We start from the raw sequence: 24392 nt of genomic DNA, 5'->3' as shown, positions 1-24392 counted from the left end.
TCATTATCAAAATCAGACTGCTGTGAGATCACATGACACATGAGCGTTGATTCTTGTGAATCACGAGAAAAAGAAAATCACACAGAAAACATCTAACAACATAATAATGTGTGTCCTCTTCAGTAAAAAAAACAAACAAAAAGGTGTCAGTTTACCTATACTATTTTTGATATTTCCTCTAAATCGAACCAATACAGTGCCAGAAGCATCTTTATTCATTTGGACCATAGTTTTGGCCCAGGTTGACTCCTGGGTGCAGACTGGAGCTGCAGCTGCAGAAGTCTACAGTCACCAAATCTCGAGGATCAAGTTAAGCCGACGGAGCTATATTTATACCGGAAGTTGGTAACTCAGCCTTCTAACTTAAATGCTGAAGGGCTGTATAATTGTTTTTAGTCCGCTTGGATTTTACAGTAGTGTGATTAAATGCGGCAGCTGTATGATCTGAATTATGATTGTAGACTTGATATTTCGTATGCTGTTGATACTGCTAAAGCTGCATGATGCCTCCTGAGCCTTCGGTGAAAATAAGTCTCAGAAACTGCAGCACTTTGTGCATGTTATTAAATCGAGTGATGCTGTGTGTTTCGTTAAACCCACAAATATTTTGTGCAAAAATATTATGAACTTCTCTTAATAGTTTTTATTTGCAATGTACAGATGTAAGATGTCACGTCTGTCTTGTTATAGGCCTACCACGTTGCGTGTTAAGTGGCGATAACTTTCAGGCAGTTTCCGTCTTGCTTTCAGAGTTTCCGTAGTTTGGTCGAATTTCATCTACTAGTTTCCTGACATTAATTAGTTATTGGATTATTTCACAGTTTATGATTTTAAAGTTAGCTGTAATAGTGGACAGTAGTGGATTGGATAATAAAAGTGCAATAGTCCAAGCTTATACTTTACGTTATAGCCAACTTATCTCACACAAGGAAGAAAAAAAAACATATATGTAAGCCATATAATGCAATTTGCCATGTTCTTTGGTTCGGTTTGTCATTAACTTTACAATAATATATTTTATATAAGTCTTTTATTTTGACATTCGTAGACCGGAAGTGTGTGTGTGTTTGTGTTTGCGGCCTCTGACTGTAGGAAGGTCCGGGGAGGGAGGGAGGGACGCTCGTAGAAAATCTGACACGCTAAGCTTCAGCAAGTCAGGCAATTACAGCAGCGACGTATCGAGAGAGGGTGGCGACCGAAACTAATCAAAAGGGCCGTCCAGCACCTGAACCATCAATCGGGTTTATGAGTGAAGGCGATCAATCAGACAAGCCGTTAACCTTCGGAAGAAACGCGGAAGTGTAATTCAACGTCAACGGCTTCTTCTTTTTTTTCATTTTAATTTTTTTTATTTTGTTGTTGTTGTTGTTGTTGACTTATTATCGGTGACAACATGGCTGAATGTAACGTTAGCATCGACCAGAAAAAACTACCTGGAGTGAAAGAGGGTAACGTCCATAAACGTATTTTGCCGGCTAAATGTGAAAGCGAGCTTCTCCGGTAAAGGTTGACGGTAGCGAGGCTAAAGCTAACACAGGTGTTTTCTGTTCGCTCTCCCTCGTTACGGCTGTGATGGCTTTAGCGCAGCCTGCTAGTGGATGCTGCCATTAATCGACCTAAAAGGCTGGAGTCGGGGAGCGATTACACTTCTCAGACAAGGCTGCAAGGTGTCGCGCCTGATTTTGTGTCCCAGCCCCCCCCCCCCAGAAATCTTTTGTTTTCCGTCAAGGAAATATGAACGTGTGCGTATTATGTGTGCTGACACGATCGTGTCCCTCTTTCCTGTTCGTGTTTGAATTAAGTTACTGTGAAATGGTTTTTGTGGGGAAATATGCTCCGTTTTAATCTGGCACCAGCATTAGAAGAAGCAGTGTTTGGGGAGTCAGGTGACTTCTAGCGTTGATCACATGGATGTGTTTACCTGTTTTAATGTGTGTGTGTGTGTGTGTGTGTGTGTGTGTGTGTGTGTGTGTGTGTGTGTGTGTGTGTGTGTGTGTGTTTTTCGGGCCAGAGCTCTGAAGACAAGGTTAGTTTTTCATGTCGTATTTGTCGTAATCCTGTGAGACTTGGAAATCTGTTCCTGCTCTGAAACATAATCATAAAAGACCAGCCGCCTGTCGCATAACTTTTTTTTTTTTTTTTTTTTTTTACAAACATTCAAAACTTCGCCTGCTGCTGTCTCTGATGTTTGCGAAGGAGCAGAGGTTTTACACTGAAGCAGATTATGGTTGGGATGCTGTGCTGGTGGGAAGGACCCCGTCCTGTTAGTGGGAAGCAGCTGCTCAGCAGGATGCTTGTTATTCTGGTCAGAGAGAGAAGAAACCTGCATTTCCACTGCTTGTCTCGTCTGCAGAGGGAGAGACTGAGAGTGCTGCTGGGAAAGTTTAAGCCTCATCCCTGACAAGTTAAAAAAAAAAAAAAATCGTAAATATTGTGAGCGGTCCAGTTTTACTGCCCTTTAACCCACAACTTTTATTTTGCTTATCCCACCGCATATAAAACACCAAAAACTGGCCTATTGTTGACATTGTGTGCGGTGCTTTCACGTTAGGCCTTTTTTTTTCTCCTCCCAAGTGACTGGATGACGGTGTGAGAAAATCGCTTGCGGCTGTAATCCTTCTGTCACTTGTTGCTTGGTGTAAATCTGCATCTTGCAAATTGTTGCTATTTACAACCCTAAACAGCAACTGTCGCACCAACCCTAATAGTTTGATGACTTAAAACTAGTGATGCGGAAAGCTTCACCAGCCACAATTAATCTCAGGTTTTCTTGGGTAAGAAGATTAAAGCATGTGGTTGGAAAATGCTCTCATGTTTAATTAGATCCTGAACTGGCCTGGGTCAGTGCAGGGCTTTGTGGAGGTCTCACCCTCCTCTTCTCAGCATCTATATGTCCCGGCCCCTCACCCAGTCATCTGCCATCTACTACAACCAAATCATCTGGACCTATCAGCAGTGCGTTTGCGCTTGGCATTAATACGAGCAAATAATTTCCTCACAGCTTTCTCTAATGCCCGCTGAATGTGTCAGTTACTGGTTATTAGTTTCTTATGTGGATGAAGTAATCTTTGTGAGAGTAGATGATGAGCTGTAAGCTTGGCAGTGTGCGGTAACTCAGTGCATGTAATGAAAGCTGGGAGGTGGAGAGCTCTAAATACAAGATTAGGATTGACATGTCTGAATAAATCTCATGTCATATGTCATGAAACAGGGATAGCTTGTTATGCATATTTTTTTTTAGTCTTCAGACATCTACTGTCAGCGGTATTTGACTTCCTGTGTGATGAAATCATGGCTTATTTTTGTATTTGACTTCCTGTGTGATGAAATCATGGCTTATTTTTGTATCGCTATATTTGAGGCTGTGATCTTTATACAAGATGAAAAAAGTCCTACTGTAGAATTTCTACAGTATTGCTGTAAATCAGGTTGGTAGTCCATCCATAATTAGCTGAGGTTGTGAGAAAGGTCCCCTTAGCTCTCCTAAACAGGAAACTCTGCGTTTGAAGACTGGTAGATCTCAAATATTCAAAGGGAGAAAAGCTTTTCTGCCGCATGTTGGAGTTCAGTTGGCTATGTGGTGATGGTTTTGGCTCTCCTCCTACAACAATCAGCACAATTGTTTTCCAGATGAAAGTTCATAGCATTTTTAGAGCACAAGTAATATTGAAACCAGAAATGGAAAGACTGCTGTGGTTTAGATTTGCTATGAGGATGTCTGTTTAAGAAGCAAAATGAGAAGTAGAATATTGATTTTTCCCCTCAAAAATGATCACATTTTTATACAGATTGTTGAGATCCTGACTGTAGCTAGAATGATGGAGCTTTAGTCCTTGAGCTTTGGCCAAAAAAATAATCAGGTCTCTGTCATAAAAACTCAGCTGCTGTTGATGTGAGTCAGTAATAGATAATGTTGGTTCAGAGGATTTTTAGATCTGATGCCTAATTAGTAGTATTTTCGTTAGGCATTCATTTTTTTGTGGCTGATTAACCTTTTATTTTTATTTTATTACATCAACATTCAAGATACATGATTAGAATATACATGAACACATTTTCTGTCTGTACTATGGTGATGGAAGCACATTGTGTTTGCATAAGGAGAGCTTTACTTTCTTGCATTTTGTCAGCAAGTTCAGAGATTTAAAGCAAAAGCTTGTCAGTAAAAAAGACTATTTCTCACATCTGTGGTACCTTCTTCCTTCTGAATAACATTTAAAGAAATAACACAAATTCTACAACATCTTTAGTCACTCATTTACTGCGGCTTTTTTTTAATCTGAGAACAAATGGTGGTTTCCCATTCACAGTTTCACTGTCATGCCGACAAAAATAACCTAACCCATGATAGATGGCCGAAGTCTTTATGAGACTGAGAAACGCTGTTTGGCCTAGTTGAGACACCGTGAAAAGTACAGACAAATGCAATGATTAGATCACATCTTTTGATTTTGCTTCAGGTTTTTTTTTCTTTGAGCTCAAGGTGAATCCATACATCACATTGTAAACTGAGAATAGTATTCATCTTTATAAGAATAATCTGTTGCAGTGTTTTATTCATCAAGGATTTTACCGCTGGAGACTGCGTAGGAAGGCGGGCTGGTTGTTAAATATGTGAGGATTAGACATTTCATCTGGCTTAAATTTGACTTGTAATAGTTACTTAGCTCAGGGTTTCAGTGAATAAGCATCCAATTGAAGCTCATTTTGAATGTTACCTTTTTATTAAGATTTTCTTAGTACTCATTTTCAATTCAAGCCGCCCTCTGTTTTTTTTGTCTCTTTCCAGTTTGCCGGGACTTTGCTGTGCGAGAGGACAGCTGCCTGGCCTACAACCTCCAGGAACAAGAAAGTAAGAGACTACAGTTTAGCTGTGTGTTATTTCTTCCTCCTAATCCCCATAATTTCACATTAAAGGATGAATAACTCCTATTTACTTTAAACCAGTAATGTTTGCTTTTCAGCCTGACCTGTGGTCAGCTTTCAGTCAGATAAAAGCTGAATGCTCTGGCTGCACCCACATATCAGTCTGCTATATGGGGGGGGAAACCCGCTTTGGATTGTTTGTATTTCTTCAAACCAATCACAATTATCTTGGGAGGAATCAGCAACAGTGCACTTTCTGTCAGGGGGAAACTTGTTTTGGTGAAACATTTGCATTTGGGGAAATGAAAAGGGCAGAAGAAAAAACAAGTTAAATGGTCGGCCAGTGGCACGAGAGTCAGACTGAGCTGCCCTTAGTGGGAAAAAGAATCCGAGTTCATACAGATGGGTCTGTTCCCTTTATCTCCACAATCTGTCTAAATATTTTTACTGTTGTAATTTTTTCTACATTAGGCCCGTTGCGTCATTGTTTTTGTCAAGCAGGCATGCTACATTCCTGGAATACTTAATGCTTACTGTGCAAAAGAAGGAAGCTGTGAAAGATGTTTTCAGAGTGCAACATTAATGCAGCTCACAATGCTCCGCCGTGGCCTTTTGGAAAATGTGTCAAGTTTAAAGATAAACTGCAGCGTCGGTGGCTGCAGCCTGATTAAGCCTGTGTAAACCCTGCTTCAGCCACACAATTAACTGAGTGAATGGCGCAGGATGCCACAACAGTACTGTGTGAGGGCAGGGCAGTGGGAGACTACAGTGGACTGCTGCATGAGATTTATCTGGATCACATAAAAATGTTTGGGTGGTGCAGCTGCAGCACACTGTGAGACACACGGTTGTCTCTAACTTTGTGTGCGCGTGTTTGCGCATCTTTAGATGTGTACATTTTTTAGTTAGCTTTGTGTTTGTCTCTACCTGCCCTGTCACATTAGCTGCTTTTTTTTCATGTGAGATCATGTGTGAGTAATTGGCTGCATCTTTTTCACATGATTTAAAAAGGCCCTTTGGAGACTCACTATAGAGGGTGTGTTCCTCTGTGGGAGTTTTTTTTTTTTTTTTTTTTTTTTTTTACAGCAATTGCATTAAGACAAAATGTTGAAATCTCATAACGATGATTATTGCTTTAAATCTTTTTTCCATCTCATCAGAGGCTTTCTTTTCTGCAGGTTCAGTTGTCTCCTGCTGAGTTAGGTTGAAAGGACATTTTCTGCCAAGAGGCTGTGGAAAAACACTGACCCAGACATAACGAGGCCTTCTTTTTATCGTCCAAAAAACGAATATCTGCCGATGACTAACAACTACTACACCTTCTCATTCTTTGTCTGCACTCATTCAGAAGGAAATGACCGAAATCAAAAGAAAGAGGCTGCTGTGCAGAAAATCAGTCGGTTACTGTTCCGGTTTCTTTGAAAAGCTTTTGGTTCAGAGGGATTATAGTGGAAACATTACCAATGTTACTTCACTGCACTGGACACTATTTTGTTTAATAAAAGGGTAAAGTGTGCAACAAGATCTGCAAGAACAAAAGCCGGACGTCACCCAGCCATACCCTAAGTGCAGATTAGCTGTAGTTAATTTGGTTTTGCTAGGCCTGCCCTTGTGTTGTCACTAACCCTTTGTGATCTATAACCAAGGCTCATTTCCCTTTGCTCCTTTGCTGCCACAATAACTGATCTGGTTTGTGCTGTAAAAATGTTCGTTTCACCTTTGACCCTGGAGGTCACCGTGGAGAATGCTGGCTGATGGATCTTGATGGTGCTCTAAATGTGCAGTGTCCCCTTTTTGTTTTCCTGCATCGCACCAACAGATGGCCATCCCAAAAGGGGCCTTTTACCACGTTCATTTCAAGTTGATGTGGAGTAACAGCTGGCTTTTATTTTCATTCAAATTCTTGAGCCTGCAAAACACTGAAGCATCCAAATGTTACATGGAAAACATTTCTTTCTGGCTGTGTCAGCACTTGGTGTCTTTTGTTTCTGGAATGTGTTTTCTCCATTTGAGTAGAGCTCCCCACTGATATGTCTGAGGCTCAGATAGTTTGGCTTCCTCACCCTAACTCCCCCTTTTCCTGAATGACGTGAGACCTTGTCAAGGGTGAATTTATTGAATCAACGAATGTCCGAGTGTTTGGTCATGTTTTTTCTTTTACTTTTAAAGAGGAATACATTTTCCTGTTGGAAAAACATGGCAGTGGATAAATGATAGCTTTATCTTGGGTTTTGACATAAGTCATGCCTTCAAATATTTTTTGCGAGGTGTCATAAACAGTTGATCATAGCGTCATCCCAAAAAATCAATTCCAAGCTCTTGACTTTTTAACAAGCTGGCGCAGCAGTCAGAAGCAGAAACTTTATGGAGTTTCTCAACTAAATTGCCAAATGTAATTTAGTCCTTTTCACATGAGAGCAGGGAACAGATCAATAGCCAGGTGAAACAGAGCTGAGCGAGTGAGTGATGCGCTCCATGCTTGCGAAGTGCGTCAGCAAGCAGGATTTATCATCTGTTATGGCCCACAACGTGCCGACACACAACCTTGGAACGACGCCTCAGCTGCGAACACTCATTTCTCAGTGACTAAGAGAGCTCTGTTCATTACCAGAGACTGAAACGTCTGTGTCCTCAACGTTTATCTTGTCCTCTGCAGACCATCTAAACAACACTTCTGCTCCTCAGAGAGGAAAACATCCAAAAAGCAGAGAGTACCCTGCTCTTCATCATTTTATCTTATTCCTCATCAATGGTGCGGTCCAGCCAGCTGACCTACTCGGTTTGTACCTACACAGTTTTAAGAGCAGTGCTTGTGTGTGTGTTTGTATCTACAGTTGAGAGCCACTTAGCGTCCAACGTCCATAAGAGCCGTCTGGTGCAGAAGGACCTTCAGGTCGCCAAAAAGCTGCAAGAGGAGGAGGATGAGAGGGCCAAGATCCAGTGCCAGAAACAACACGTTGACATGTGGGTGTCTTTTAATATATCAACACACTCACACCCCATACACAAGATACATCGATGTAGGAGGAGCAAGATTTACTGTAGACATGGCTGACTAATAATTTAAAGAAATAATTAAATCATTAACGTTATTGACTGAACTACTTCATTGCGCTTCTTTCATAGTGCAGAATATTGAATCTATATTGGTTAAGTTTCTTCTAATTTGTGAAATGAAATGCCTGTTGCCAAAAAAGAGGTCTAAAAGTCATCAGAATCCCCTTCAATAATTACCGTGTACAGTATTTGTTGCTTTGATGATGGCATCTGTTTGGGATTAGTGTAATTACTCTCAAACCCTGGACCGAAGACAGATTTCTGCTTCAGCAGTGAGGTGATCCAGCCCTCTGCCTGTAGTTTACTCCTACTGATTCATCGCTCAGTGTAGGTTTAACCCTTTTATTGTTGTAAATTAGTAGGTCATTTCTTAGTTTCATTACTAGAAGTAAGTGTGTTCGGGTTCTTTAATTTTTGCTGATGATATGAAGGTTTTGAAATGGCCGTTACACAAAATATATAACTGACTTAACTTTGCTCCACTCACTTTGTCATAAAGAGCAACTACAGTTGTGCAGAGAATATACAGTATAAGCTGGTAAAGGCTTTATTTGATCACAACATGCATATTGTTATATTCTATCTATAGATGCACATATACAAAGTGAGTGAAGGGGTTTGGATTTGCTCCAGCTGCATGTCCAAAGCTATGCAGCATCCACGCGTACTAACCACAATGGCCTGGTGCGGAAACATAAATCCAGCCTCTGCGACGGCTCCTAAACATAGCAAAGTGTCCTGCTGCCTCTGTCTCAGTCCAGACTGAGAGCTGCAACAGAAGCACGCATAAAGTCACGTGGAGTCCTTCTAGCTGCTCTGCAGCTTGTTCATCAACATTAAATTGCTGACTCACAGCTCAGCGAGGTCACGGTTACAAACACACACACAGCCACGGAGTGCTCGAGTAGTAGGATTGCACCCCTGGGGAGAGGCCAGATGCTCCACCATCGAGGCAGGCAGGCCAGGGCTGCACCTCTTGCTGGGAGCTCACACTGCCATCCAGGGCCCTGCCAGGGCCACTTCATGTACACATACACACACAGGGGAATACAGCATCCCTTGCTTCTCAGTAAATACTGTTGAAGGCATAGTGAGGTACTAAACTTTGTTTACTTTTCCCAGCTCAAGTTCACCTGAGCTGTTGCCGCTCAGGTCAAATACAGGAACAGAACACGGTAGATAAGCTGCTGCTGTTCTCCGGCTGTCAGCTAAGCATTGCACTCGTGTATCTCTGCACACCAGCCCTCCAGGCAGATGGTGTTGTTGTCAAAGAAGAGAGTGAGCCAAGGCGAGATATTGAGATCAACATCACGACAGGCGGGGATATTCCTGCTCCTGCTTGAAGCACAGCCGCTATCTCTCACAATATGCTAACTTCAAAGCCGGGCTCCTGCTGTGTTCACTTTCCTTACGTAACAGGATTACTTAAACATTTATTTAATTGTTATCAACATAAAGTGGCTAGTAACTGTACAATTGTAGCACTGTTGAAGTGTATTTTTATAACCTTTTAAAAGGGTCAGTCTGGTCTGACAAATACTATTTCAACATAAGAGTTTGAAATGTGCTAAAATAATGTGACATAACATCACAATAGCAACAGGAGCATCAGCTGAAAGTGCTTAGAACATATTCAACAACATGTGTAACAAATATGAAGGAAGAATAACTACATGTGAAATGTTTTTTTGTAAAAAAAAAAATTCAGATCAGGATTTCAAATCAATATAACAATCTTGGACATTGTTATTATCCAGATCCCTTCCTTAAGTATCTGTTATTAATGTTGTCCAACCCCTCCTTATCTACATATTAACGCTCTTGAACTCCTGGGGACCTCAGTGAGCGGCAGGATAATGAAATCGCCCAGGAGATTCAGGAAGAACTGGTCCGACAGGCAGAACAACAGCGACAGCAGGAAGAGAAAGACGCGGTAAGAAACGCACACATTTCTGCCCCATTCAGGGATGTTGGTTACAGCTACTTATAAATGACTTGACTTCGAGTATCAATGTCCTGTAATTGGTGGGTCAATGCACTTGAATCATCTCCCCGTTAGCACTTCCTGATTGTTGTAGTGCATCAATGACCTCAGTGACTTAGCCTGATAAACAGGACAGGTCAGAGATAAGCGTCTGCCCCCCCCCCCCCACACACACACACACACACACACACACAAAAAAATCAGAGCTTCTGTCCATCCATTGCTGTTATATTTTGACTTTTCTGGTATTACAAATATTGTCTCTCAAACTATGTCAGATGCTGCTGATTTATTTCTTGCCTCTAACTTGGTGGAGTGATGGGTCTCAGTACTCCATAGTTCTGTGAAAAACACACTGGGTGGCCTGAGTAGGGAACTGCAACGCTTGCTTGTCAGGTTTTTCTAAAACATCAAGGAATAAATCTGTCACAAATGTATGACATATTTGTTCCAGATTGGCCCAAACAGAGGCTTTTTGGTTCGTGTGGGACAGCATGTTTACTGTGGCCTTGTTTGTTTGTTTGTTTGTTTTGTAGGCCATCGCTCGTAAGCTGCAGGAGAAGGAGATGAAAGAAGAGAAGAGGAGACAGAAGCAGCTGGAGTCCAAATTTGAGGAGGAGTACTTTGAAGATCATGGAGGTGGGAAGAGCACCACTGGCTCATGTTCACATGTGGCGGTTTCTGTCTCGCTTTATGTCTGTATCTCCTCTGCATACGACATGGGAGAGGACAGGTATTTTCGTGGATTGTTTATTTATTTATTTTTAATTTGTATCTGCTCTGAATGTGTTGAGGGCGTGCTTTTGATACTCTACAGAGCTGACTTCAGGCGAAGATTTAGGAAAAAATGTTTAAGCACATAATTAACCTTGACGGAAGGCTTACATGTTCCTGCAGAGAAATGATTTGTCATTTTGTTCCCATTCAAGATCAACCGCTGCTGTAAATGGTTTTAACAGTGCTCCAGTTTAAAACAGTTTAAATGTGCTTTGAGATCAGATTTTACCTCCGATATTGAATATATCTCTAGTTAGTTGTTGATAAATACCTTAAGAGAAACATTTAGGCGATGTTACATAATCACCTAAAACAAATATGGTGGCAGTGACATATTTTCTTTTTATTTGTGTGTTGCCTCTTTAACATATTTGCGCGCATCTCAGTATCATATATTCTGTAACAATCTGTTTCAAGCCTTTTTGTGTCCATATCCCCACACTGCAGGATTCATCGCGCTGGAGGCTTGTTCATTTGCAGGAGAAATATTGGTTCATGTTAATTGCCCACATTTCTCTGATTTCTTTGTAAACTGTTGCCCTGTGTCACGCAGTCTATGAAGGGGATTCCCCTCAACATCAGGGTCGATCCTTTATGGTCTCCATGTTGAGAAATGCTGGTTTACAGCAGGTCCTTTTATAGAACATGTCAGTTTGTCATCATGTGAGGTTTTGCTGCCGCTGAAATGGAGCAGACATTTGAGAGTGTAGTTCTTGAACCACAGATGTGACTTAAAGTGTAGGAGGGAGGTATGTATCACATTCCCTCCTGACTTACACAAACTCAGATTTCTTCTCTGCAGCTGTCACAGCCTGCCGACTCAAAACTGACAGATTAACTTCTAGTTTTCCTGCTTGAACCCTTTAGGCTTGTTGTATTTTTGAATTTTCTTTGTTTCCTTTAGAAGCTGACACACCACAAATCACCAGACTCATGTCACTCAGGCAGAGAAACAATCAGTGTACTTAAACTCCCAGGTTGCTGTACTACTGATCTTTACGTTATGCTTACAGGTCTGCTGACAGTGGTGACGCATGAACTGAAAGCTTGTTCTACTTGTAAATAGTTTCAGAGGCGGGATTTGAAGTGTGGACAACTTTGCGTAGACACAGACACTTGCCTCGTTGTTGATATAAACGGGAAGGGGCAAGTGTCTCCAGCTGTCAGTGTACCGCTTCTGTTGTGTCTGGTGCTTAATTTTTTTTGTAGCAGGTGGTCGTGATGAAGCTACATACTTGCTCTCCATCTGACTAGAATATTTGTGCCACTACCAGCACCACTACGTTTGCAGTGCTTCCCCCGAGTTGCATCACCGCTCACCTATAGTCTCCCTGCTGAGTGTGTGTGTATGCATACAACTGAAGCGTGAGTGTGCTCACGGTAGAATAAAGATCGGGCTCTTCTGTCCGCGCTACATCCAGCACTGGAAGAGAACGATGTCACACCAAGCTTACAAAAAACAAGGTTACAAGACCGAGCACTGAGCACAAAGATGTTTAAGACTTTTAAGATTTGTCTGTTGTGTGTGTGTAAAGGGTTCTTTTTAATTGCAGCGTTGCATCTCAGATCTTCATTCCACTTGTTTTTGTGTCTTCCATGTGCGCACGTACACATTCACGTTTCTGAGATAACATGTACTGTAGCTTTTCCATCAGGCCATGTAATTAGCTGCTTCCTCACAGGAAATGAAGGGCTGCTTACTGTTTTGTCTTAATCCAGTGGATCAGAGTTGCACACAAATCAGCGTGGGAGCAGAACCTGTCTGCACAGATGCACGAATGGGGAAAAAAATGGAAGGGAAAGTGTTTTTAAAAGTAAGGAAGGACAAAAGGGAGCAGACACTTAAACAAGCCCAATCCCTCTGAGCAGGTACAGGCACACATTATGCTGTCTTTGTACCAATCTCCTTTTTCTAAAGTTTGAACGACGAGGTCGATTAGACGTTAAGCAGCTGCTTAAATAATTGGAATTCCACTGAAGTGACTCGCAGCGCCGCGAGGACTGGCCTCTGCTTTGTGCTTCCTCAGTGTGCTTTTCCACCCATTTGTTTTCATTCAAAGGTTTGACAGTCACACGTCACATCTCAGCAGACTGGTTTTCTTAGAGGTGAACATGTTGTTCTTTAAGTCAGTCATGCTCTGGTCATAGGTTTGCTCTGTTGACATCATGTGCGCCACTTATTAGTTTTCAATTGTGTCCATCATGCACTACACTATTCCAGTTATTTCAGCACATATTAGCTGTTCATTATGTCACATCAAAAGTGCTTTTCTATCCCACAGGACTAATATTACATCTTTTAGTGAAGCTGAAAACACTTGCTGCCTTAACCTTATTTTATTCTCTGGATATGTTGGGTGCATCTAATACCTAAACTACCTAAACTTTACATATATAGCTTGTAACATGACTCTCCTCACAGGTGCTGTGTCTAACTCAGGGCTCACTAACCATTTTAGCTTACATCATCCCTGTCTGTTGTTGTTTTTCACATTTCCATGTTCTCATCAACCATCATCATTCCGTCCACTCTGCCCCCGCTCAGCTGTAAGAAGACCCCTTGACTTGGACAAACACACCCATCACAGATCGACTACCCCCGGCCGATACGATGCATATGCTCCAGTTAGCTCACATCGTGATCACTCTCCAGATTATAGCTCAACAGAGCCCAAAGGGAGCAGGTACCCAAGACTTGACTCTGCGGCACCCAACGGCCGCTCCAGATACCCAGAGCACTACATAGCGGCAGAAGGAGGGCGTAGCAGGCATGCAGATTCGTACCCAGAGCACCTCCTGCCCTCCAGAGGCAAACACGGGGACAGGTATCCAGATTATGAGCCCACACAGACTGGCAGAGGCCCAGGGGGGGAGGAGACAGAGCGAGTGGTGAGGAAGAAGGAGAGACCAGCTAAACCACCTCCACCACATTTCCCCATAGAAAGAGACCAGGCCTGGGACAGAGAGAGGGACAGGCAGCGTGACAGAGATCGGGGCAGAGACCGGGAAGGGGAGAAGTATATGGGTAAGGACCACAGGAGAGACAAGGAGCAGGAGCTCAGGCGGGCTAAAGCAGGAGGAAGAGACGGGGAGAGATCCAGAGATCGGGGACAGAGTTGGGACAGACAGAGAGCGAGAGATAAACACAAACAAAAAGACGAGGGTAAACAACGGGCGAGAACCAGGAGCAGGGACAGAGGTCTTGAAGAGGACTTTTTAGAGCCAGGACACAGCAGGGACTGGCCGAGGGAGAGCAAGGCTTCCTGGGAGGAGGAAGAGGATGATGGTGAGAGGGAGAGGAAGGCAAAGGGCCGGCAGCGCATCCACTCCAGCCCCAGAGAGCTGGTTGACGGCGAAGGGAAAGGGGACAACTGGGAGTTCTGGGACCCTCGACAGGGGGAGGGTGGCAGCAGGGAACGCAGTCATAGTCACCCCATCGGAGAGACAGGTACCACCCTGAGGCGCCCCCCCCCCCCCCCCCCCTCCCATGGGCTCTGGGGGTGTTTGTGTGGTTTGTTGGAGTTGCTTGCTTGTGCCAATCTCAGGTGGTGGGTTGATCTAACACGGTAATCACTAATGGAGACATTGATTATCTCTGTTTTCATGAGGATGGCAATGATTTCACACCGGCAGCTGATGTGATTTAGATCATGATGGGTTTAAATGACCGGCTGTGTTGCTGTTTTTGCTGTGTGATCTGCTCATTCTTGCATTGTTACCTGGGTTGTTACACTGCGTAGGGGAATGATCGCTGTGTGCCGAGGCTGAAATGTGTGCTGTGGTTTTCCAGTAGAATAGCTGTGTGGATTTTGATGAGCTAAAAGTTGGCATTCACAAAGGGTTTCAGAGCTGGTGAACTGGTTGCGTTATCTTATCAACTGTAGAAGCACCTCAACTCCCTTAAATTCATGCTGACGCCACTCGTCTCTCGTTTCATCCCAGATCTGTCAGAGCCATCAAACAAAACGCAATGATAAACACCAGTGAACATGCACTGCAGCCCTTTCAGGTGTCTCATGGCTTCAATACAGTTCAATGTATTGTAGAAGTGAGGGAGGTATCAATTAATCAATCAATCAATCAGTCAGTTGACATACAATTATTTTAATAATCATTTTGTCATTTATCCAGAAAAAAGCTAACCATTTCAAAAACAATTTTTCCTAATATATATATATATTTTTTTTTTGTTCAACTGTTGATCGGACCAATCAAGCAATTTGAAGACATTGTTGAAACCAAAAAAATGATTGTGTAATAATCTATTCTTTTAGTCAAGATAATCGCTGGTTGAAACACTGATCTATTACTCATATAATGCGGTGGCATCTGCAGGTCGTATCGTGCACCGAGTGAGTGGAGCAGTTGTATCAGAGAAAGAGTTTGGACTGAGCGAAGCCACCAAGGGGTTGACGAAGCTTGATCTTCGTGAGCAGGAGCTGAAGGACATGGCGGTGGCCAGGAAACTGCAAGAGGAGGAAGTCAAGGTGAGGAATAAAAACCAGAAGAGAATTATAATTTGTGTATTTGTGCACACAAAAGGTGAACAGGTTTATGTGCAACAATAAAGTGGACAGACTGCAAAATTTCCTACTGTGTATGTTCAAAGTGAAGACTTAAAATAATAACTCGTGCTTGAACGTGAAGTCAGCCGAATGATATTAACATAAAAGGCCCAGTGCAACTAATACAGTTCTTCATGTCGTTTATCTTGGTCTAGTTGGTGTTATGCAGGTCTTCATAGAATTTTGTGAAATAAAGTAGAAACCTTTGTTTAATCAAAAATGTAAAAGTTTCAGCTGACAGTTAAAATGATGTGTGAAGTCTCATTCTGATGCTTAAAGAAACAGTGCAGCAACTTTGACATGTGGACTGTAGGACAGTCCAATGCGACAAAGTACGGTACTCTGTGTGTCGTCTGTGCTGTGAATGTCTTGAAGCGTCAGTGTTAAAAACAAACTACTCGCTGAAACTCGTCCATGTCTGTCATTTCTTATGTTATATAATGTTGGAACAATGTGTTCCACTCTGTGGAAAATATGACCTTCTGAGTGTTTTCTGGTTTCAGGCAAGCAAGATGCATGTGCGTGCAGCCCAAGTGGCGCAAGATGAGGTGAGTGGGCACGTCTGGAAACTTTTCTTCTGCTGTCTGTCCCCTTTTTTTTTTTTTTAGATTCTTTCATTTCCTGAGTTCAGCCTATCGAGTCAGTTTTATTGACGTCTAACCCGGAGTATATAAAGCCATGTGGAAACCAGACATTACGTAAGAAATAATCCAGTGTTGGAAGTGTTATTATAGTTAATTAATGCTGCATTATGCATCCTGTGAACTGGCTGTTTTTGGATTACTCTTTGAATGCCTGAGTAGAAATTATGTCACATGACATGCATGATTCTCCTGCACATGAAATCTTGTAGGACGTGGAGGTTTTTCTGTGGTTGTGTGCATTATTCCGTTGTCTCGCTCGGGCAGGAAATCGCCCGGCTGCTGATGGAACAAGAGAAAAAGGAGTTCAAGAAGAATCGAGAACGGGAGAAAGAGAAGGAACGAGACAGGGAGAGGTTGGCCATGGAGAGGATGGCGATGGAGAGGAGGCGGCAGGAGGGAGAATACAGGGTAATTAACCATAACCAGAACTATTTTTAAAATGTCTACTTTGGGGTGAATTATTTTTGCTAGGATTTTATTTTATGTACAAGTGTATTTTCACTGTGGCACTAGAGCCATAATTTGTGTTGGTTTCCAGCCAAATTCAGAGGAAGTCGTCCGGCCAAGGACACGAGGCGAGTATGACCCCCAGAGGCAGAGGAACCACAACAAGCCTGCCAGGTACAAGACTCCTCTGACCAAATATTGCCAGTCAGTGAAGAAGCAGAAACTCAGTCATTTTATTAATGCCGTTTTTCTCCCTCTGTGTGTCTCAGGCCTCCTCAGCCTCATCCACATGACTATGAGAATGTGAACCCTGGTTTTGGCTACTCCGACCACCCTGTTGCCCCTCATGCTCCCACCAGACCTGAGGCTGCTTACAAAGGTACCTCAGGATTTATTTAATCCTAAATTAAGTATAGTCTTAATTAAATAAGGGTGTACCCAGTGTTTAAGAAATACAATAATGCATCTTCCATCATTGCACATTAAACCACAAATTACTTGTTAACATTAGTGCTAATTATCTTTCTGTTGGACTTTCTTATAACTTGATGTGATTCTTTTCCCTTGGTTCCTAGAGCTGTGACTGTAGAAAGCATGACTGTCCTGACTGCTCATATTATAGAAAGTAAAATTTAATTTAGAATGTACTAAAGGTAAAAATCTGCAAGTAGATTGTCGTCAATCCAGAAAAAAAAAAAAAAAACATTATCTCAGCTAGTGTTTACGATACAGGTGTTCAAATAATAATCTTCATTCTTCTAATGTGCTAGAAACTGGAAATATAACTAGTTATTATTTTCCTGGTACATCAGCTAATCTTTTCGTCCATAGAATGTCAGAAACATTGTGAAAAATAGCCATCACACTTTACCAGGTCGACGCTACTCCAAGTGAGAAATTTCATGAGAAAAGATGACTGGAACACAAGAAGTGAAGAGTTTTAAAGATGCATAAACAATTAATGTTTCATTTAACTAGAGCAGTAACTGGCACAAAAGAGGAGAAACCAGACAAAAGAAATAAATTCCTGATCTCGAGGTTATAAAGACTGGCAGCTGCAGAGCAACAACACCACAACTTGGATTGCAGTGTGATGTATGAAGCTGCTGATAGATCTCTCTGTCTCTTCCATCTTTCCAGGTGCCTATTACAAGCGGTGACTCAGGCTGTCTCCCATGTCCAGACATGCTGTCAGTTTTCCTTCATCCTATCTTTTTTTATTTATCTTTTTTGTTTTCAACCATTCACACTCTGTTGACCAAAAGCCTTGGGACAATCTGATGAGTTGGCAATGGGATTTTTTTTTTTTTTTTTTTTTTTTAAATGCCCTCCAAAGTTGGTCCTGAGTTGAGGAAGTGGGTCTGTGAGTGCTGGAATCACACTCATCTTTTTCTTCTTTCTTTTTTTTCTTTTTTTTCTTTGTAAATTGTGGTTTAATATTATTATTTCTTTTAACTGACTTGACATTAAGACTAGCCAAAAGAAGACCCTTGCAAACATAAACTCCCATGATTCTTAGCTGTTGAAACAGAGGAACTGCCTCCTCACCTGCTGTGCTCATCGTGTGCTGAAGTTTGTCCCATATGTGGACTGTGCCATCACAAGGGCTTAAGGCCTCTGCTGGATATAACCATGCAACGTCAGATTTCCTCATGACTCCTTATGGGACATGCCTGTCCGGTCCAACACGGCTGCCACAGTGTCTTAGATCCCAACATGGCAGCTGCTTTGTACACCTGTGCTGCAGTTCTGTCCTCTTGTCTTGCTGTGCAACGAGGCTCCACAGGCCCTGTCCATGTGCCACACAGCCTACGACTTCAGAGGGATACATTTCTGTTGCTGCATTCAAACAAAACAACAAATAAGCCTTTTATCACGGTGCTGGTAGTACTGGCTTTGATATGTTTACCACCCTGATCCAGTGCAGAGGAGGTGGAGCTTTGTGATGATCCATGGACATTAATTAACTGGTTGTAGCTTGTCTTTTTCTGCTTGTGAGGGGCACTTTTTTTAAACCCCATCACCCTTAAACTGAAAGTTGTATGACTGTATATGACTCGCTGTTTCTATGTGCATGCTTACTGAGAGCGTACAACTGTGTACATTCATTTCAGCACTGCATAAAATGATCTGGCTCCCTCTTTATTATTATTAGAAAGGGCTGAAGCCACATAAAGCCAATAATCTTCTTTATGAATGAACAAAATATCTGCTAGCTCATATCCTGCTGTACAATATATCTCTTCTCTTCCACTAGTTTATATCAGCTCGTCATTTCCAAACCAAAACTGGCCCATGAGAACCAGTACCAAAATGAAATACATGTACGTTGGTTGTCCGTGTCAAACCTGAATTCATGCTTGTGCTTACGGCACAGACGTTGTGTGTTTAGATATTGTTTTATTTTATTTTTTATTTTTTACTTGTGCTACCAAATCATGTCCGCCATTGTGGAAAATAGGTTCTCTGTCCTCTCTTAAAAATCTAGTGTCCTACTTGTTATCTTTGTTCAGAAAGGGAGTTTTATATTTATTTTTTATATTTTGTTGACTTTCCTTACATTGTTCCATTCATTTCTATTTCCTAAGCTTTCCCGCTGTCACTTCCACTCCTCCCTCTCTTTGTCTCAAACAAAAAGGCAGACATCACTTCCTGCCTGCACAAAAGGCAAACATTTCCACAATAGGAGTGCATCAGGATGAAGGGAATTCAGTTGCAGGATCAGCAGGGAAAACTGACAAAAAAAAAATCAGTGTTTCCTCTCAAATGGACCTACTTAAGTGTTTTTACTGCTCCGGGATCTGATACTTTCTGTTCATATTGAATAAGAAAAGTGAAGAGCACATTCAAGCTTTTGAGTTTATTGAAATGATTTCGAGGACCACAAAATGATTCAGTCATTGAACATTTGGTGCAGCTTCCAAGTGACGATGTTGTAATAAATGTTGCTGAAATTATAAATCCGCTTCCAAAACAGCCTCCCCTGCTGTTAAGAGAAAAATTGCAGTTTTCTTTACCAAGTGTGAGATGTTTGTATTGCTGAGGACAAACCTGCAGGTGTTATTGAACTATAATATGTGCAAATTGCTGTTGACAGAGTGGGATATGTGCCATGTGTTTGTCTTTTTTTTTTTTTTCCAGGGACCTGAAAAGGGGAAAAGTTGTAGCAGAGCCAGCACACCCACTGAGGAGGGTTGCCTCTTATTTGTTGAGAGCACCACCTTGTGGACGTGGTGACAAGCTGGGGGGGGGAAAGTGCAAAACTGATGTGCTCAGTGCGTCTTTGATTGTGTATTTGTGGATGCTATGAATCAGACTTTACTTTGGATTCAAGTTTTGTCTACTACATCGACCAGGTTTTTAATTTTCTTTATTCTGGGGCTTGTATGCAATCTACCAATCATGGCTCAACATGTAATGTGTTGGCACTTGCTGTAACAAAACATTTTGGTTGGTTTTTTTTTTTTTTTAAGTAAAATGAATTAACAAGTTGCTTTTACCTACAACATCTCAAAATGTAATAAACTGTTAACGTCATTTTCACTGAAACACAGAGCTGCTCAGTGTATTTGTGTAAACTGGAAATCTGTGAACGTGTCAAGCCTCAAGTTACCTCTGAAAAACACCTTAAGGATCTTTAAGGAATTTCTATACCCATGTATTCCCAGAATGTCATTTACTTACAAAGATGCCACATTACAAAAAGGTTTTAAGCTTTCCAAGACAAAAACTACCCAGGAACAGCCACCAGGACAGTTTCTCTGCAACTCAACCTGAAGTCTCAGACCTGCTGAAACTTTTGGCCCAAAGAAAATATTCTGAGCACAAGTCAGAAAAGACTCTTATATTTTTAATTGTGGCAGAGTTGTGGCTGACACCCCGGTTCATATCATATTCATTTCGAATGGTACTCATCTGTTGAAATTTGTTGACGCAGGTGATTCTGGTCAGTATTCACACATTTTAAGTCAGTAACACCAGAAGAAACCAGTTTGAAGAAGCCTTTTTTTATTTATTTAAATTTTTTTACTATTTGCAGACCTCAAGGTGTTTATGCACGCAAATATCAACTGCATTAATTCAAGCTAAAAGACATAAACAGCAGGAAGTGTTGCACATTTGTTTCTGTAAAGGAAGAAATACTCAAGCAACCAGTAGCTAATTTGCAACAAATGTCCCTTTAATGGGCTTTTATTAAAAATACAACTCTATCCAAAGCTAATTCTTTCACTCTTCACTTTCAAAGTAAATCATTTGCATTTGCATTGTATTCAACCTGCTTTCATTTCCTTGTACGAAGTGCTTGCTGTCAGCGGCAGGCAGTCTTTTATTGTCGGCAGTCTAATGAAATGGTGCCACTCTCAAGGAAAGAACAGAGTTACACCCATCATCATGAGAAGGGCTGAGTGGAGCTGGTTCACCAACATACCTGACATACTAAAGGCCTGTCTGCATGTGGTAACACCACTGCCATGCCCTCTGCGGGATATGTCACAACTAAACTACGGGAGGCTGCACCTCCACAACAAGAGAGGTAAAATCAGACAGTATAGCAGCTTCACTCCCAGTGGCTCATGTGTGGCCATTTTAAAAATGACCAGCTGAGATGCTCTTCAGACGAGACCCTGCTTGGATATCAGATGTATGAACAGGAAGATTAGACGAGGCCTTCCAACATTACATTAAATTCTACAGTAAAGATGCCGATTGTTGCTCTGCTCATTCGACTGTCAGTTATTAGGAAAAAAAACACACTCCTCTGTGGCACCCCTGCTCAGCCGTAGATGCACATTACACACACGACCAGAAACAATGACTGAAATTTTTGAGGACAGAAATTCCCAGGCAAAGTTTCCAGCTGTGCGGGTAACAAAAACTTCCTGCGGAGAGAACAAGTGATAGTGTTTTTGCATTCATGATTGCGTGCTCCTCCTGCACTTGCCAGATCACACATGAAGCTCACAAGTACAAGCAAATATTGATTCAGGCTCAGGTCCAAACTTGTCACTGTTTCAGCTGATGATGGTGACTTGACATTCACAGGTAACAGGTGTTTTCACTGGAAATTGAAAAACAAAACAAAACAAAATGGTCACATGCATTTAGCAGGACTGTTTAATAATCGTATTGCATAACTGTACAGACTAAAGTAAACAAGTGTTTACAGGTAATAATGAACTCACGTCTTGATTGAGGGGTCATCTGATCATCCACCTGACCTGAGAATGATGAACAAGCTACCGCATTCACACATGAACTGCGAGGACTGGCTGCTTTTCCGTGTCTCACCTGCCAGGTAGTAAGGTGAGTGAAGCTGTCTATCAACTGGAGCATGCCGTGTTGAGACACGAAGACACTCCCACATGTTAGGTAGAGAGAGAGAGAGAGAGGGAGACTTCCTGTCCCTCTCCAGGTTTAGAGTTGTTGTCAAAATGAAAATCCTATTGAGAAAGAGAATAAACATGTTCCCTCTCATGACTCTTTGATGTTACTGTAAAGAAAAAGGTTCTCGTCCTCTCTAATCCCAGGCACCACAGATTTTATTCTCCTCTCTCGACCCGGTGACGAAGCCTGAGGCGCATCTTCAGGAAAAACCGGTACAGATAGCAGGAGAACTATTTTGTCAGAGGCTAAATCCATCCAACCCTCAACATACTAAATCCAAGCTCTGCCGTTTTATTTTATTTATTTATTTATTTTTTTTTATGGGAGGGTTTCGTTGTAATCGGTTACAGATTCAAATGTGAAATTGAGATTTAAAAATCAAAGAATAGACAATCTAATACATGACATCCTCTGGCTTGCTACATTGAAACATCTTAGTGTTAAGCCTACACGGTGTTTGAACACCACATGTCCTGTTTTGCTTTTTAATCTGAGCACTCATGCTCTCTTTCTATATCAGGAATTGATACATTGCAGGATTGCATCAGACAGACACTCCGTCTTTTCCAAAATCCATAACAATCAGGATTTTAGGTGAAATATAAACTGACCGAATTCATCTATCCAGCCAGCATTGTCGGAAAATAACTGTTTATATTTACTCAACCACTGTTCTCATCGGATCCATTTAATTTATCTGGCAGTTTGAGTCACTTTTCGGATAAAGATTTGAAACAATAGGTCCTAAAACAAGCTTTTAAAATATATTATATTGTTAAATATTAAACCAGAGCATTCCAACATTTTTGGCTCCTGATGTCGTACAAAAGTCACTGCAGACTCGGATCAGTTTTTTAACACTTCCACCAAAAACATATTTTTCCCTCCTAACTTCTCGCATGATTTTATTTCAATAAATGCTTAAATAATCCAATACCTCACCAAAAATCAAAGATTAAAGAAAAAAATTCTGAGCTAAAAAACAGATTTGTGGATCAGAACTTTTTCTTCTTTCCTAATCATCTGATGAACCCTCAGATTTATCTGCTGTCCCTGTAAATTAAACTGGATATAAAATAGTTCAAACTAGCTCCACCTGCAGCAGCTACAACTGTAACATGCTGCCCACACACTGATGTTTCATTACTAATAATCTAATGATGACATATTATATGATAATATATCAATCCAAGGGCCCAAACCAGTACTTTTAATGTAATACTATAATTTAGCAGCCAATACTTTTGTACTTTCACATAGGATTTTTAATGGCGTACTCTTACTTGTAATGAAATATTTTTAGATTGCTGTACTGGTACTGGATACTTCTCCCACCACTGGTTAGTGCAGAATAGACCACCTGATAGTAGGCAGCTCTCCATATCAAATTAATGTGTAAGATGACTATTTTGTTGAGATTTTTACTCATACACAATGATAGATAGATAGATAGATAGATAGATAGATAGATAGATAGATAGATAGATAGATAGATAGATAGATAGATAGATAGATAGATAGATAGATAGATAGATAGATAGATAGATAGATAGATAGATAGATAGATAGATAGATAGATAGATAGATAGATAGATAGATAGATAGATAGATAGATAGATAGATAGATAGATAGATAGATAGATAGATAGATAGATAGATACATACTTTATCAATCCCTCAAAGGGACATTTTTTTCACTTTCTAATCAGTTAAGAAAGACACTCTCACGGCCTTTGAACAGTCTTTCATATCTTAAATGCTGAAATGGAGCTGCCAAAGGTGATAGCTCCTGAAAGCTGGCATGTGGACAAAAGCAAAACTCTCATCATGGCGTGAAAAACTTTGCCAGGCCGTTTGGCCCGAGGCGCTCTGTGCTGTGCCTGATGCAGGAATGACATCAGACTGGTTTGGAGCAGCACTTTGGTAGGCCCATCTAAGCAGGGAGTCACCGTAGTATGCATGCCAAGGCAATTCTCTGAGCTTTGTTTTAGCATGCACAAAGGACAAAGAGCTTCTGAATTTGTTTTTATTTTTATATTGATCAACTGGTACAGTTCCAATCAAAAGCAAGTGGCCATAGGAAAACCTAGATATGGGACTCATACATTATGACTACATTGGTTACATGTTGCAGCTTAAAATGTATTGTAGAAACATGCAAAAAGCAAGATACTGTAGAAATGTATATTAGTCTAAAGAACAAGTAGAGGGAGGTTTGTGATGTAATCAGAGAAAAGAAAACTGTACATCCAGCAGAACAAACATCCACAGGTCAGGATACTTTGTGTCCCTCCTGAGCAGCCTTCATGTTCGTTGTAGGTTTAAAATGACTCATTGTCTGAGGGTTTAGGAAATATCATATTGTTAGTGGGTATATAGCCGTTGCGTAAATGGGGCAGCTGCCCTTCCTGTTCAGAAGAGGATTTACCCACAAGTTGTTTCTCAACATTTCATGTTTTCTCAGAGATCTGAGGACTAAGTTATAAAAATGCTCTGTTGCATTAAAAAGTATCAGTCCACTGATGTCAGTGGAGCTACAGTATATCACTACAGGAATATTACTGATATAGGCCTTTATACATATGCTGCTGAGGAGTCCTCCAGTGTGGGGAAAAGGAAGAAAACCTGCACCATCTTCGATTTTACATTTTGAATTGACATTAAGCA

At 41.3% G+C, this 24392-nt stretch overlaps 1 protein-coding gene across 2 annotated transcripts; it reads left to right on the top strand.

Moving 5' to 3' along the window:
• The first annotated feature begins 1123 nt into the window (after window positions 1-1123).
• On the top strand, window positions 1124-19893 carry ccdc50a (coiled-coil domain containing 50a). Of its 2 annotated transcripts, XM_069694745.1 has the most exons (12): window positions 1124-1448; window positions 4790-4852; window positions 7701-7830; window positions 9766-9856; window positions 10444-10546; window positions 13230-14132; window positions 15020-15171; window positions 15753-15797; window positions 16158-16301; window positions 16432-16514; window positions 16610-16719; window positions 17481-19893. In XM_069694745.1, exons 1-12 carry the CDS (start codon window positions 1394-1396, stop codon window positions 17498-17500), a joined length of 1899 nt encoding a protein of 632 aa, XP_069550846.1. In that variant the 5' UTR covers window positions 1124-1393; the 3' UTR covers window positions 17501-19893. The 2 variants fall into 2 exon arrangements, with proteins under 2 accessions (XP_069550846.1, XP_069550848.1); XM_069694747.1 differs by lacking the exon at window positions 13230-14132 and having other exon boundaries at window positions 1127-1448.
• Window positions 19894-24392: the final 4499 nt, after the last annotated feature.

This window comes from Brachyistius frenatus, unplaced genomic scaffold (assembly GCF_029030835.1).
Source record: "Brachyistius frenatus isolate BFR_SWC_R1_liver_20210118 unplaced genomic scaffold, ASM2903083v1 Contig_18, whole genome shotgun sequence".
Lineage (NCBI taxonomy): Eukaryota > Metazoa > Chordata > Actinopteri > Embiotocidae > Brachyistius > Brachyistius frenatus.
The sequence above is the reverse complement of the archived record's forward strand: the minus strand, read 5'-3'. Positions and strand labels throughout refer to the sequence as shown.